Source organism: Leuciscus leuciscus (genome assembly GCF_965113295.1).
Source record: "Leuciscus leuciscus genome assembly, chromosome: 15".
Taxonomy (NCBI): domain Eukaryota; kingdom Metazoa; phylum Chordata; class Actinopteri; order Cypriniformes; family Leuciscidae; genus Leuciscus; species Leuciscus leuciscus.
The window spans coordinates 27,884,646-27,900,160 of record NC_138739.1 but is presented as its reverse complement, the minus strand read 5'-3'; the positions used below and the strand labels follow the sequence as shown (position 1 = coordinate 27,900,160).

At 37.4% G+C, this 15,515-nt stretch overlaps 1 protein-coding gene across 4 annotated transcripts in view; it reads left to right on the top strand.

Annotated features, from left to right (window-relative positions):
- The window catches only part of ncanb (neurocan b), a 133,086-nt gene that overhangs the window by 108,095 nt on the left and 9,476 nt on the right, over positions 1 to 15,515 (top strand). For all 4 annotated transcript variants that reach the window (XR_014197885.1, XM_082138812.1, XM_082138811.1 and 1 more), the window contains exons 11-13: positions 6,549 to 6,707; positions 11,514 to 11,596; positions 12,486 to 12,630. Coding sequence is in view for 3 of the 4 variants with exons in the window: in XM_082138812.1 (XP_081994938.1) it covers positions 6,549 to 6,707; positions 11,514 to 11,596; positions 12,486 to 12,630 (387 nt within the window). In the remaining variant the exon portion in view is untranslated. The remainder of the gene's footprint in view (positions 1 to 6,548; positions 6,708 to 11,513; positions 11,597 to 12,485; positions 12,631 to 15,515) is intronic.

Below are 15,515 nucleotides of genomic sequence, written 5' to 3'. Positions count from 1 at the left end.
TTATTGAGCCACTTTGGAGTGTTCTCTGAATAGCTAGTCAGAAAACGCTTTCCTCCACAAGCATCACAGCAATCACTGGAAGAGGAATGGATCAAAATCCATCTGACTACTGGCTATTTCCCAAGACAAAATGGTTGCTGTATTGACCACAAAACGAGGCCCTGCCTACACCAATAAAATATTGTGGTCTAAAACCAGGTGTTTAAATATTTAAGGCTAAATATCCTTTAAGGCTTATAAATATCATTTAAGGCTAATAGTCACACATCACTGGTCAGGAAATTAGCAAGAATTGCACAAATACTGTGAATAAAGTAACTTAGCAGGCAATAGCCTTCCTCTTTGTTATATTTAACTGTTTAAGCCGTGTTGCAGACAGCTTTTTACAAGAAGAAAAGTCAGTGTTCTTTTACTCAATGTTAATGGCTTCAAACAGTTCATGTATAGTTGAAAAATGTCTCCCAGTTATTTTGAGTTTAATATGAGTCCAAATATTCACCATAGGGTTCAAATCTGGACTCGGACCAGGTCAAAACATGAGCCTCAAGCCACTTCTTGGTTGTGTTTTCAACTTGGGCAGAATAATTGTCTTGGTTGAACAGTAACATATGATAACAACTTTTAATTTGTGTGAAGCAAGCTATTATGCAAAACTCTCTTGTACTCCACAGCATTAAATTACTTTTCTTATATATAAATTTACCTCTGGAAGATTTTCTGTCTGATGGTGGTGCGTTCAGTAGATGCATCTGAAAAGCATCATGTTGTCTCAATCCATTCTTTCATGCTAGAATGCTGAATTTGTCAATATTTATTATACATATTTGGCAGGTTATTTTTGTATCTGGCGGTGTTGACTCATATTGAGGGAAGAAAAACACACATTTTGTAAGAAAACAAGTTTAATCCAAAATAATTAATTGATACAGAATATTAGCACTTAGATTGCAAATGCACTTATAATGAGGTAGCTGAATGTATATTTTACCCCACAAATCTGGGGCATTTGTGTGACATTTTTCCCCAAGCTCTGATTATTTTCTGTCCCCAAATTTGCCTATACGGGAGAAAATGGCTAGGTATTGAAATTTGCGTGCTTGTAACAACGTTAAACAATGCACTAATCTAACCTGATGGCATTTTCTTTTATCTTGAAGGAAGTTTTGTCAAGACTAGCAGACTGATCGACAGCTGAAAAGAGTGGCGGGGATGTGACATGCCGTCTAGTGTGAGCTGGGGGAGTCAGTTCTGAAAATAATCAAGACAGACAGTGAGCTGTACCACTGAGGTCCTGCATCAACTAATATTGAGCACAGACAGATTAATCATGGCCTTCTGGGTCTTTAGATAGTGTTTGCACTAATGAAGATTTCTTAATTATAACATCACATCAGCAGGAGTGCGTGGTGAAGAGTGCTAAAGAGTTGAGTAGAGTACAAATTTCCAGCTTGTCTTTTTTTCCCTTTTAATTTTTTGCAAGCATTTTTTTTTATATGAATGCTAGTCAGAATCCCCCCGCTCTTATAAATATTATATATATATATATAAACCCCCATATGATTTTAAGTATAGTATATTTAATAATATTATATATTTGTATTTGACATCAGGCTGTGGTCGGATTCTTTGTTTAGCCAATCAGAAGACACTTGCTGTCTGATTTCATTTGCATATTCCATATATGGCAAGTTGGAAGTTGAAGGTGTAGTAGCTAAAGCATTTTAGTGAGGTTTATATTGAATTTTTGAATTATATTCAAAATAATTAGCAGTTGTCGCATGTTAGTTTGTTGTTTGAGTTTGTAGGGCGGATTTTGAGTCATTCCAAAATGTCTAAAGTCACTTAGACTAGTATTATTTAGATAAGTGGTTTTCAATCCTAGTCTTGGGGACCTACCACTCTGCACATTTCCAATGTCTCTCTTATCTGACACGCTCAGTTCAGTTCAGTTCAGTTCATAATGCTCTCAACTAATGAGCTGATGACCTGAATCAGGTGTGTTAAATAAGGGAGACACAAAACGTGCAGCAGTGGGTCCCCAGGGCCAGGATTGAAAACCACTAATTTAGATAAATAATCAACATGGTTGAGTTGTTCTGTATATTTCCTTTCGACCTATGCCGAGAGTTTTTCGGCATAGGTCCACATCGATACGCTACCTAATAGCCTGTGGTATCAAGCTTCAGTCTTCTTGCATCAGAGAGCCACAGCATGAGGATTATTTTTTCTTTCTTTCTTTCTTTTTTTTTTAAGGTTGCCAATCAGGGCTGTGAGCCAGTGAAAAATGTCTCCCTACTGTTGGGGGGAATATGATGAATGCTGCAGAGTTTTAGTGTTACTGAGGCAGCTGTAAAAAGAGGAAAACATTTTAGGAAGACTTTCTAGTACTTGGCAACTTTCCTAGTCGTGTTTCATCAAAGCAATTGTTGAAGTTTGGCACTAAAAGTGCACAGAATTCCCAAAACGTAGTTTGGCGAATAGATTTTGCAGTCTGAACGCCTCTCTGCGGGCAAAGACCAGCTTGAATTTCCAGACAGGGTCGATACAAGTTACTGGTGGTTTAGTGCTAGATCACACACAGTAATGCTGGCATTTTAGGTTTCTTGTGGGTCATAAACATCTTAAATGGGTTTTTCAAACTTTAAGGCCATATAAAAACTGCTCATGATGTAACAAAGGGTATTTTACATTAACTATACTTAGTTTTAGTAAGGGTTGTGTGCCATTCAGCTTTGGATTGACAGTGCCTTAAAAGTAGACTTAAAATGAACTGAAATTCAAAGATATTCTTTGAATATCTGTAGTTCGGAATGAGACAAGCAAGGTTCAAGACCAATTCCGAATGTTTGGGTTAACGGAGGGATGGATGGATGGATGGATGGATAGATGGATGGATGGATGGATGGATGGATTGACGAATGGATGGACGGATGGATGGATAGATAGATAGATGGATGGATGGATGGATGGATAGATAGATGGATGGATGGACGGATGGATGGATGGATAGATAGATGGATGGATGGATGGATGGATGGATGGATGGATGGACGAATGGATGGACGGATGGATGGATGGATAGATAGATAGATAGATGAATGGATGGATGGATGGACGAATGGATGGACGAATGGATGGACGAATGGATGTACGAATGGATGGACGGATGGATGGATGGATGGATGGATGGAGTGAGTGAGTGAGTGAGTTCAGTTTTTTAAACAGCTTGACTCTTGTGCTTTAAATTTTATGTAAATTTTTCTGAGTTTAGGAAATCCTACAGGTAAATCAGATCCTGGATGGATCCTATACCAGTTGCAGAGCCGTAAAGCTAAGCATCGTAATGGGCTCCCCGCGGACGGCCTGTAATTGCTCTCGATAAACCTTGTGGCTGAGAGTGTGAGTGCATGAAACCCGAGTGCTTTCGGCTCGCATCAGCTTTAACAAGCGCCATCCCCTTTAAATCAAGTGTGCCAACAGCCCGTACCGTTGAGGCTATAAGCATGCATCTCCCTGGCAGCGTTTTTTCTCACCTATACGGATGGTGTCTGTACACGAACTGAAATGGCAACATGTTTGTTGCCCCTTGTTCCAGCATTCGCCCCTCTGCTCTCACTCCATCACTTTCACATCTGTGAAAGTGCACTTATCACTCCTTGCTCTCGGATGATCTTGACTACATCATCCAAAACAGAATGATGTGGCTGAGACAGTAATCTTCTCTAATGCTTCTTGTGTCTACTTGCGCTTGTTTACGGCTTCCATTCTCGCAAAGAGCAAAAACTCTCCACTAAAATGGCGTCACCTGAAAATCAACCCACCAAATGCTTCATCATCAGGGGTGTCGAAAACACAGCACTAATATATCACATTGTGATGGGAATAAATGACCCAATCACTCAGTTGGAAGCACTTGCCCTTTTTATTTTTAACTGCTGCTCATTCACTTGCCATGCATTAATCACGAAAACGTGCCAACCGTCAACGTGACGCTCTAAAGAAGCTCCAGATAAAAATATAAATGTCCGAGACAGCTAGCTAGCCTCTCAAAGAAAAGTCTATGTATTGTATTGTATTGTGTTTATGTATTGTTATTTATTTTAATTGGCTTTATTTATTTATTTTTTTGCCCTATCAGACCGGCAACCCATTTTTGGTTCATGATCCACCAGTTGAGCCTCTCAAAGAAGTAACAAATGAACAAAAACTCTGCTTGGCTACTCTAGGCCACAGGTCTCTTTATGCAAATATTTAGGACTGGTTTAATGAGCGCAGGATATAAAAGCAAAGTCTGCCGTGAGCAATATCATCTGCTTTGAACACCATTAGGCTGCTTTCTTCAAAGGATTGCAACTCCCACTAGGCTTTGGGGCGAAGGCTTTCAGGTGGAGGACTGGTGACAACTGCCCATTCCTAATCCGGGCCAGGTGCCAAGGCATGCCAACGGTGACTTGTAATGCCTCCAGCATCTCTATTCTTCCTGCGACTGGAGATAAGAGAGCAGGCTCTGCTGGAGCGCACCAATTTGGACAAGTTCCCACTGTATTTCAATACACTGTCAACATTCCTGAATGGATCCGGAAGCTTGTACGCAGTGTGGTTCCGGTCTCTTGGACTGATCAAATTGCAATGCAAAGTCTTACTGCTCTCTATTTTCATTCACACAGTTGACATAACTTTGATGCACAGCAAGAAACACATTTAAATTCATGTTTAGCATTGTTTTTTTCCTGCTGTTCTCAACCCTATCAGACCTGAAACCTATTTTTGGTTCATGAATCATGACCCACCAGTTGAGATTTTTTGCCACATTAAAGATTAGCTCTTCCCTTATAGATTAGCTAACACTGTTCATCCTCTTTTGGGAAACTTGATATTTTGTTCCAGCCTCAGCAGCAATAAAAAAAGAGCAGCCAGTTTGTTTTCTCCCTAGAGAACAGAAAGCCACTTGAATGCCAAAGCAAATGAGAGAGAATCTTTTGTTCTGGGCAGTGTTTTCTTTCAGGTTAGCTTCAGGCTAGATCCCTCTGAGTCAGGTTAAATGAAGCTGCTCTCGAAGTTTAGCTCTGAATCTCTTGAATTAATGGTTTTCAGGGAATGAAAACATGTGTAAGTGGAGGGTACAAAACAAGAAATGCTATGTATTTAAATGAAAAGGTTGTTTTAGCAAACAGCAATCCTTTCAGCTCTGTTAGTAATATGCCTAAACAGGAACCAAAATGTTTTTTTGTGTGTGTGTTTTTTTGCCAAGTGAATTAAGAATATCGTATGTTTTTTTTTTTTATATTCAGCTGTTTATTTTTTATTTGATCATTTTTTACCAATAGCATTCACGGCACCTTAAATCAAACAGTGTTTTGGTAAAATGCTAATGTTAAATGTAATTTTGTTGCTAATATTTTCATTTTGGTGACGTAATGTGAAGAATATTTCATGTATGTGTCACCACATGATATAAAAACCTTAAAATTGCATGGATAATTTAATGATAACATTTCTAATTTAAACTTTGGTCGTTTTTGTTTTATTTAGCTACCAAATCAATTGTTATTCACATTTGCTCTTGTAATTGTATATTTTGGACATGTTGACGTTGATCTGCAGTGTCAAATTGACTACTTTAACCAGCTTTACCAAAATAAACCTAGTCTGGTTTACCAGCACCATCTAGGATTGTATTCGTAATGGAGAAAAGCAAATTATGGTTTCATTTTCATTCTGATCAAGACAATGAGGAAGTAATGTGATTGACAGTTGTCGTTAACATTTTGGACACGTAGACCCATGGCGACTGCAGTGATCGTGGCGCCTTAAATACTTTCTTGCGGTACATTCTGTTCCTCTGCCCTGTGTTCAGGCAGCTCTCGCACCCATCTGCATGCTAAACAGAGGCCCATACGGGCCAATTTGCAGCAGCCAATTTACCAATGTCGCTTTGAATTTGCTAGGAGTAAAATGCTTGGAGCTTCGTAAAATGGGGAGTCTGGGACGGCTAAAACCTTCACCCTCAAACACATACACAAATGTACGAAGCCACACACGCTCAGAAAAGTAGAGATTTTCTGTTCCTCGTGTACTCAGATGCGGTAGAGTCCCCGAGGGTTAGAAAGAGGCAGTTCTGACAAGGATGTGACAGGGCTTAATTAGCCGTTTGAACTTAGCTGTAGAAGACATTTCTCTAGATTGTTGTCATTTGAATAGATTAAGACGTGTTTTTGCTAATGCTAAACTGCTTATGCTCACAGCCATGGATTAGAGTGACACAACAAAGAGAGGCGAATAAAACGCATGGATGTGTCACTTCAGAGGAGCTAAAGTTGAGTGCTTAAGTAGGCTAGCATGTAGCTATGTGTGAGATTATTGCTGAATGGTCTTTTTAAACACCATGAAAAAAACAAATACTAAGAAGTTCATGCTAATCTCTCATTCAGGTAAACTTTCACTCACATTGTTATGCTAATTATAATGCTAAATGCTAACTAGTAGCATTTTCGCTAATGTCTCAAACTCTTTTCTGTAACTCACGCTCTCTTTCTCTCTCAACGCAGATACTGAGGGTTGCGAGCACAACTGGAGGAAGTTTCACGGCCACTGCTACAGGTACTTCACCCGTAGACACACATGGGAGGACGCTGAGAAGGACTGCAGAGAGCACAGCGGTCACCTGGCCAGTATCCACTCCACGCAAGAGCAGGACTTCATCAATGGTCAGTATCTACTCAATTTAAACAAATGCACAATTAATGTTCTGCAGGTTCAATATGCTTGTGTACTTCTAAAAATAAACTTTTGCACTACTGTTCAAAAGAAGACTTACCAAGAATGAATTGATTTAATCAAAAATACAGTAAAAACTGTAATATTGTCAAATATTATTTAATTTAATTTAAAATAACTGAATTTATTTTAACATTACATTTATTCCAGTGATGATTTTAAGCAGCCATTACTTCAGTCTTCAGTGCTACATGATCCTTCAGAAATCATTCTATTATTCTGATGTGCTGCTTATTATCATCAGTGTTGAAAAGAGTTAAAAATTTTGTGGAAATAGTGATGCTTTTTCGCCCCCGGGTATCTTTGATGAATAGAAAGCTTAGAAGAACAGCATTTATTTGAAATAGAAATCTTTTTTGTAACATTATAAATGTCTTTACTGTTACTTTTGATTAATTTAATGCATCCTTGATTAATAAAAGTATTAATTTCTTTAATAAAAATATCTTACCAAACCCCAAAACTTTTAACGGTTATGTATATGAATCTAAACTTTACAGTCTTTCTTACAGGAAAATGTACCAAAATATTGATGACTTATCCTGGACTACACATTTTTGACCAATCAAATGCTTTCATGACTAGATCCTTCTAAAATGAATTGCAAATGACTAGCCCAAACTTAAAAGTACAGATAGGCGAAAGAACACTTTCTCAATTTCTCAGAATTGCATTATCTATTGAATTTCTATCAATAGGTTGCAACAGTAATAACTTATAAAGCCATACAGACCTACTGTGTGGACTATAAGATTGTTAATTGATGGTTTATGCCAGGGTTGTGGACTCGAGTCACATGACTTGGACTTGACTTGGACTCGAGTCCCAAATTTGATGACTTGCGACTCGACTTGACATAATCAAAGATGACTTGCGACTCGACCTAGACTTTGACTTTGACAACAATGACTCGCGACTTGACTCGGACTTGAGCCCTGTGACTTGGAAAGACTTGACCTACCTTCTAAAACCACAGATCAGAGTTGTAATAATCACTGTAGTATAGCACTCTATCATTGATGCATGATCACAGCGCTGATTAGCGCTGCTTTCGCACGTTTGGCACTGAGCCAGAGAGCGCTTGATAGAGTGCGTTCAGCAGCGCATCAGTTGTCATTTATCACACGTTCAGACAGTTTTCAACCAAATAATGTTTTTTTTCTTTTCTTTTTCAGGCATTTAAATACACAAGTACTAGCGAACCATTTATAAGTTGAGGGGGAAAAAAACACACCGATGTCTAAGTAGGCGGAAATAATAAGTTTTTGTTTTGTTTTTTACAACAAACGCACATTTTAGCCTATAGGTAACTATAAAGTATTCTCCCTGTTCACCAGCCACTCACTTTCATGTCTTTCGGGAGAAATGGATAGATTTACGTTTTGTAAATGCCCCAAAAAGTGTCACGTGACGCTTGATACGTCGCCATGGAAATAGCAATGTTCTACAATTACTGTCCCGTTAACAAAATAATTGAAAAAAAATTATATATTTTTAAATAATTTAACCAGGGACTCAATATTTTAAACTTAATGTGTAGCAAATCACGATTAATTTTCCCAATGAAGAGTTACTTTTATTTTTGAATCTGCATTGCCACTCTTCACATTCAACCAATCAGACAACCAACCAATCAACGTCCACTAAGTTTGAAAATCGCGTTGTTGTTTTTTTTAACTGCCTTTTCCTTATTTTGTCACACATAAGAACAATCCCTAAATTGAACTGAGATACTGTAGATGGGTGCCCTTAGTGAAAATTGTATCGCAATAAATATGAAATTGAACTGCTAAGTCATGAACATATTTTAAAAGCCTTCCTGATATAAATTAGTATACATTTAGTATACATTTTATACATTTCATATAGTAATTAACACTGAGACACTAATTTGTGCAAAAAGCACAAATGACTTGTTTAAGACTTGAATCTTAAACTCGAGGACTTGCATCTTGACTTGGACTTACCTGTCTTGACTCGGGACTTGACTTGGGACTTGAATGCAAAGACTCGAGACTTACTTGTGACTTGCAAAACAATGACTTGGTCCCACCTCTGGTTTATGCTTTTGTTGAAGCCGCCAGCCCGCATTATTTCAACTTATTTTTTTTAAACAATCATGCTTAACACCAGATTTCAGAGGTAAAAAAACAATTACTCATGATTCTGCAAAGAATCGTAACAAGCAAATTGCGCAAAAAATTGCCCTCTTTGATGAAGCACTGCGATTGATGTGATAGAGGCTCCCTATTCTCAAAGCACTTAACACTAGAAGTGCCATGGCGGTCATTTTGACCGTTTTGAATTTTATATCTGCAATAACTTTGTTGAAAAAATAAATAAAATCCTGCCGGTACCTGACTTTTCCTAAAAGTGTCTGTATTTTCATTTAAAATGTTTTTCATATAAATTGCACATAAGGCAAAAAAACAAATTAACATATTTACCTATTTCGGCCATAGACGGTCATATTGACCGCACTGAATTTCGCGGTATTATTATAGGCTATACCAATATACACAACAATAAAATGTGGTAAAAATACACAAAACATATTCAACAACAAATAATTTAAATGTAATGATATTCAGAACAGAACAAGAATGAAAAAATAACTATAAACAAGCCAAAATGAAAGACTTTATAAGCGAAAGTGAAAGTATGCGGCGTTAGGCTCACGTAATTCTCTAATTAGAATCAAAATGTTTCAACATTTGCGATGTATTTGGATGGTAAACTATTTTAAACTAAACTACTTTATTATAGGCTTTGTACTTCACTCACGTTCCAATATCGACGGAAAAAATCATCCTCTTCACACGTGCAAAATGGTACGAATTGTACGAGGCTATACTGAGATATAAACAGAGCAGTGGAATTTTTATATGTTAGGTTGACTATTTTATTATGGCTATAATGAACAGGCTGCAATGTCAAGACTGCAATGCTGTAATATGGTGTGTGTGTGTGCGTGCGTGCGTGCGTGCGTGCGTGCGTGCGTGCGTGTCGGCGGGCGCGATCGAACAGTGGAAACATGAAAACATAGGCTACTCCGTTATTTTGTTCAGGACATCTACAGATATTATTTATAAATGTATAATTAAACTTGTTTAAATGTAAAGTTTGGTGTTGTTTTGTTTTTAAAATATATCCTAATACAATAAATGCATTAATCTCTCAATTGGGTATGTATCATTAAAGATATAGAGTTTGGAATCTAGCGGTCAAAATGACCGCTCGCGGCAGTTCTAGTAGTTATGGAATTCTGGCACTTCTAGTGTTAAATATATGCATATTTTGTAATATATTGGGAAAATATGTTGTTCTTTCCCTTCTGGGAAGTACACGGCCTTGAACCGTGATTTGCATAATTTTCAAATACTTTTTTCAAATCAAAGTGTTGTGGTTCACTTCGTAGCTGGTTGGGCTGGTTTGTCTTATAACTCTTATTATAAGACTTTTTAAAAATCTCTATGGGAAAAATACTTCCGAAACCTAGGCAACTGAAAAAGTGGACGGGCTCTCAGTGAAGTAAAAGTTTTTATCCTCACTTCCTGTCATTTAAATTCTGCTTCCTGTGGGGTGTGGCCAATTAAAATTCACACTCATGGTTTGAAAGGAAACCAATTATTTAATTTTGTAATTTGTGGAACGCTGTTGGTTATAAAACAGCCGATAACTCTGGCTAAACTGTGTTTGTTTCACCCAATTAGCTTTGACTAAAACTCTTTGCATAGCCTAGATTCATTAATAGCAAGCCACATAACTTAGATAAGAGACAGGACTGCTGACCTCCCGCACGGCACAGATTGCATTATGTCTACCGCCCCTGGTCGAGCCTAAATCCAGCGTAATGACTCTCGGTGTGGCCTCTCACAGCATGCTGTCTGCTCACACAGCCACAGCGCTCACCAAAAAGTGTGTTTAATCGCCTTGAAAATGGACATCTCCACCCCTGCAATAAAGGGGGCACAGCCATTAGGAAGATTAATGGGCCCTGTAATGATGTTAATCAGTAACACCATGATTGAAATTCCATTACACCCAGACCAAAAAAAAAAAAATCCTCTCAAATGCTTCTTGGGACAATCTGATGGCTTCTGGCTTGAGCTTGAATTGTGATTGTGATAACACCATCGCTCGGCTCCCAGTGGCCCTGTAGGAGACATAAAGCAGAATAGAACCTTAAGGGGAAGCATTACCACTGAATTTTATGACACTAAGACCCTATTTACACCTTGTATTAACCTGTTTTTCAGTGGTCTTCCAGGTTGAGGGTTATACATGGTATTAATGAAGTATTTCCATCAAATATATGGTGAAAAGAGTGTTTAAAATATGTGCTGGATGTCCCACAGAGTAAATGTTTTTGATATATATGTTTTTAATAGGCAAACATTGAATTGTTTCATGCTTTTGGTATTAGACTTGTTTTATCTGGTCATTAACATATGAAGCAGACTGAGGGTATGGAATCCATGGGTATTGAGGGTCTGTCCTAGCTAGATTTAAAGAGGCACCTCTGGTTCACGAGGGCCAACCGGAGAACAGGTTGATCAGAGAATCCCTCTCAAGAGGTCCAGACCATGATGGACCTGCTCTGGAGAGCCAATAAAAAAACTTCCACTTTCTTACTTCCAATTGAAATCCTGACCTCTGTCCCATTATTTAAAATATAGGATGTATATAATAATAATGATAATAATAATTTGAAATGTTTTGTGCTTTCAAAACAGTAATGAGCCATGAGAACACATGGATTGGTCTGAATGACAGGATGGTGGAAGATGACTTCCAGTGGACCGATAACATGGATCTGGTGAGACTGGCACAAAATATATTAAAGAAATAAAATTTGCTATATATGTTTATTCATATATTTAAAATAGACTAAATGTATATATTTAAATTGGATGTTTAACTTAATATATATATATATATATATATATATATACACATTAGGGATATGTTGCATATATATATATATACACACATATATACGCATGATATATCGGCCACCATACCGTTATTGCCCTATATGTGTTCATTTTTAATGTTATCGTTATCGGCCCGATTAGAAAATTTGCCCGATATATGAAAGATGCTCACTATTCACCATGATGGTTTTGAATTGCTTGAAATATAATTGAAATCACATTAAAAAGGAAAATACAGTTAAGTGCAACATGTGCAGCGCTAGTCTGTCATATAGGCTGCATAAAATTATAATGAGAACATGGCTTTTAATGGTGAGACTTTTGTTTTTGTAATCAGGCTCTCCAAAATTATATACAAATTTGTATTTCGATTTATTGGCCAATATATCGGTTATCCGCTTTCATCTCTAACATATATATATATATATATATATATATATATATATATATATATATATATATATACACACACACACACACAAATTGAATCAGAATACAAGTATCAGAACATATAGTACAATTAATCACTTAGTCTAATCACAGTATGTTAATACAGGCAGTATAATCAGATAGATTATGCAAATGGATGCACAAGTCTTTCTTTAAGCCATTTAGGTAGCAAACAAGTTTATATAATGTATTATATCAGACCGATTAGATGTATCTGAAAACCCATTTGTAATGCAACAGATATATAAGACGGTACACTAAATACCTAGTAAAGCCATGAGATTTGGATTTAGCCCTGAAATATCCCCATTCCTCCTCCAGCAATATGAGAACTGGAGGGAGAACCAGCCGGATAATTTCTTTGCGGGCGGAGAGGACTGCGTTGTGATGATCGCCCATGAGAACGGCAAATGGAACGATGTGCCCTGCAACTACAACCTGCCCTACATCTGCAAGAAAGGCACAGGTGAGAGAGAGAGACAGAGAGAGAGAGGAGGCTTTGGAAAAGAGGACAAATACTGTACCGCCTTGCTTTATACCTCACTGTACTGTTTCTACCATTGCTGACCTCCTTTTGTTAACTTAATTCACACATCTTCATGTTCTTCATGATATGTTCCTCATATCCTCTTTTATTTTTATCCCTTCCTTAGATTTAAATACATCCTGCTTCTTCAAAGGGATAGTTCTGTCATGCCACTCAGAGACATTTGACTTTATTTCTTCTGTGGAACACAAAAGGATTCATTTTGAATAATGAACTGGTTACGCTTTTCAATGCAATTACTTAGAATCAGTGAGTTGAACTCAAGAACCTGATCAGTATAAGATTTATAAACAAATCAATCAGACTGGTTTTGAGAAACGGATCAACGATTCATTGAAAAGATTCGACTCAAAAGAACGATTTGTTCTCACATAAAGCTTTTATCACATCTTCAGAAGACTCAAAATATAGTTCAAAATATAATTTTTGTGGGAATTATTTCTGTAACAAAGCCCCATATTCCAAATACATTCCCTTCCATTGTTTCTTTTTATGTCAGTTTGTACGGCTTCATTTTCAGCAGTTCCACCTTCGCCAATTCCTCTCACGTCTTTCGCAATCAGACAAAGACCTCAGCAATAACTGTCACTCATTTTGTTCTGAAGATGTGATTGTTGGTCCTCAGGAGGGCTGCATGTTCAAAGCCTCGATCATGACATGACGGACATGACTGGTTCTCTTCAGCCACTTTTAGCTGTCTAGGTCTGACGCAGTCTGCTTCACCCACACCACTATGGACTCATTAGACTTGTTTTATCTGGTCATTTACATACGAAGCAGACCGAGGGTATGGAATCCATTGGGTCTGTCTGCCCTAGCTAGATTTAAAGAGGCACCTCTGGTTCACGAGGGCCAACCGGAGAACAGGTTCATCAGAGAATCCCTCTCAAGTGGTCCAGACCATGATGGACCTGCTCTGGAGAGCCAATAAAAAAACGTGTTTCTCACTTCCGATTGAAATTCTGACCTCCGTTCCATAATTTAACACTCAATTCATTATTAAAAATGTGTTTGAGCTTATGTGGTAGGCTTACTTGGTACTTGATAAAAACTTATCTTAACTTATAAAACAACACTAAATTGGGTATTAGGATTTCAATCAGATGTCAAATTACATGTTTAACTTAAATATCTACTGTATATACTTAAAGGTGCATTGTGTAATGTTTAGGAGGATCTGTTGACAGAAATGCAATATCATACACATAACTATATTTTCAGTGGTGTATAAAGACCTTACATACTGAACCGTTATGTTTTTATTATATAAGCGGACAAACGCGTTTCGTCACTATGTTGTTCTTTGTGGAAAGAAGCTAGCTAAAGTCAGCGAATAAAACACTGAAACAATGATGATTAAGTAAACCTAATTCTTAAAGAAACCTCATTGCTTAACTGGCTACTCTCTTCTGTCTCAGACGACGACATATTTTCCTGTCGGCCACCGTAACTTCTGTTGGTTGCAATCCGCAACCTCACCACTAGATGCCGCTAAAAATTACATAGTGCACCTTTAAATAATATTTAATTGAAATCCATCATCAAATAAATATTGCATTTAATATACATGTTTAAATGAAACAAGTCTTATTGGCTTTCTGAGATGCGTCCTCTGATGGACCTGTTCTCCGGTTGGCCCTTGTGAACCCAGAGTGCCTCTTTTAGTCTTCCTAAGGCAAATGAACTGGACGAAAGCTAAGAAGTTCTCAGAAATACACATTACCATGGTTATTGTAATGGTGTGCACAGGGGTTACTCTGGGCAGTATCCACTGATTTTAATCGATGGTGTGCTTGTTCAATTTTGAGCAAACAGTCATAAGGCTGGCACGCACACACAGCTCAGCCAGCTGTCATTTGCAAGACCACCTGGGAAACATTTTCAGCCACCCCCACCACCTGCCTCGCTGTCCTTTGTTGTCCATCAGCCCTCCCCCAGTTATTCTATCATTCAAAGTGTCACCGCTATTGATCATGCAATCCCTCCAGTGAAGCCTTAAAACAATAATAGAATCCCTTAAGAGCGTAGAGAAGCAATGCATGATATTAGCTCATGAGATATGTGCTTTAAACAGACCTACTGCCAGTATGCTTCTCTCTTGTTGTAATAGTTTGTATGCTGAGCTACAGATTTTGCTGGAGGTAAAGATGCCCGAGTCCAAAGTGTTCAGCACAAGTCTCAGGGTGATGCTGACTCAGTCCAAGAACCCCTATCTATGTCTCTGTTATTTAATCACCTTGACTTTCCCTGCCAGTTTTGATATTTGGATGAATGAGGTGTGATGCATCCTTGGGCATTCTGCTCTGGCTGGTCGATATGGTAGCGCTGCGATAAACCACTTTCCTTTTTCCACTGTAAAAATGCTTTTACTTGCAGTTGAACACAAAGGTGAGATTGTTAATCACTTCAAATGACTGTCAAATTTATATAACATAATTTAAAAGTAAGGCAAATTTAGTTAAAATGTATTAATTACTTTACTTGTATGTTCATTTATTTATTTAATGTGTGGATGCAATTGCATTAGATGATATATAAGGTTCATCTTCACCATATATTCAAATATTATTAAAAATGTATTACAGATTTTTTTTAAGCATATTGCATAGTTGTGTTTGGAGTCAATTGTTTTATTTGTGATAATGCAATGAAACATGCCAAATTGTATGGACATAATTTTTGGCCAGGCTGTCATATACTGTATATATTAATTAACACATACAAAAACTAGATAGAATCAATTAAGTTTATCCTGTGAGCTTTTTGTTTTTATATGCATTTTTAAAAATAATTTAATTTAGTCA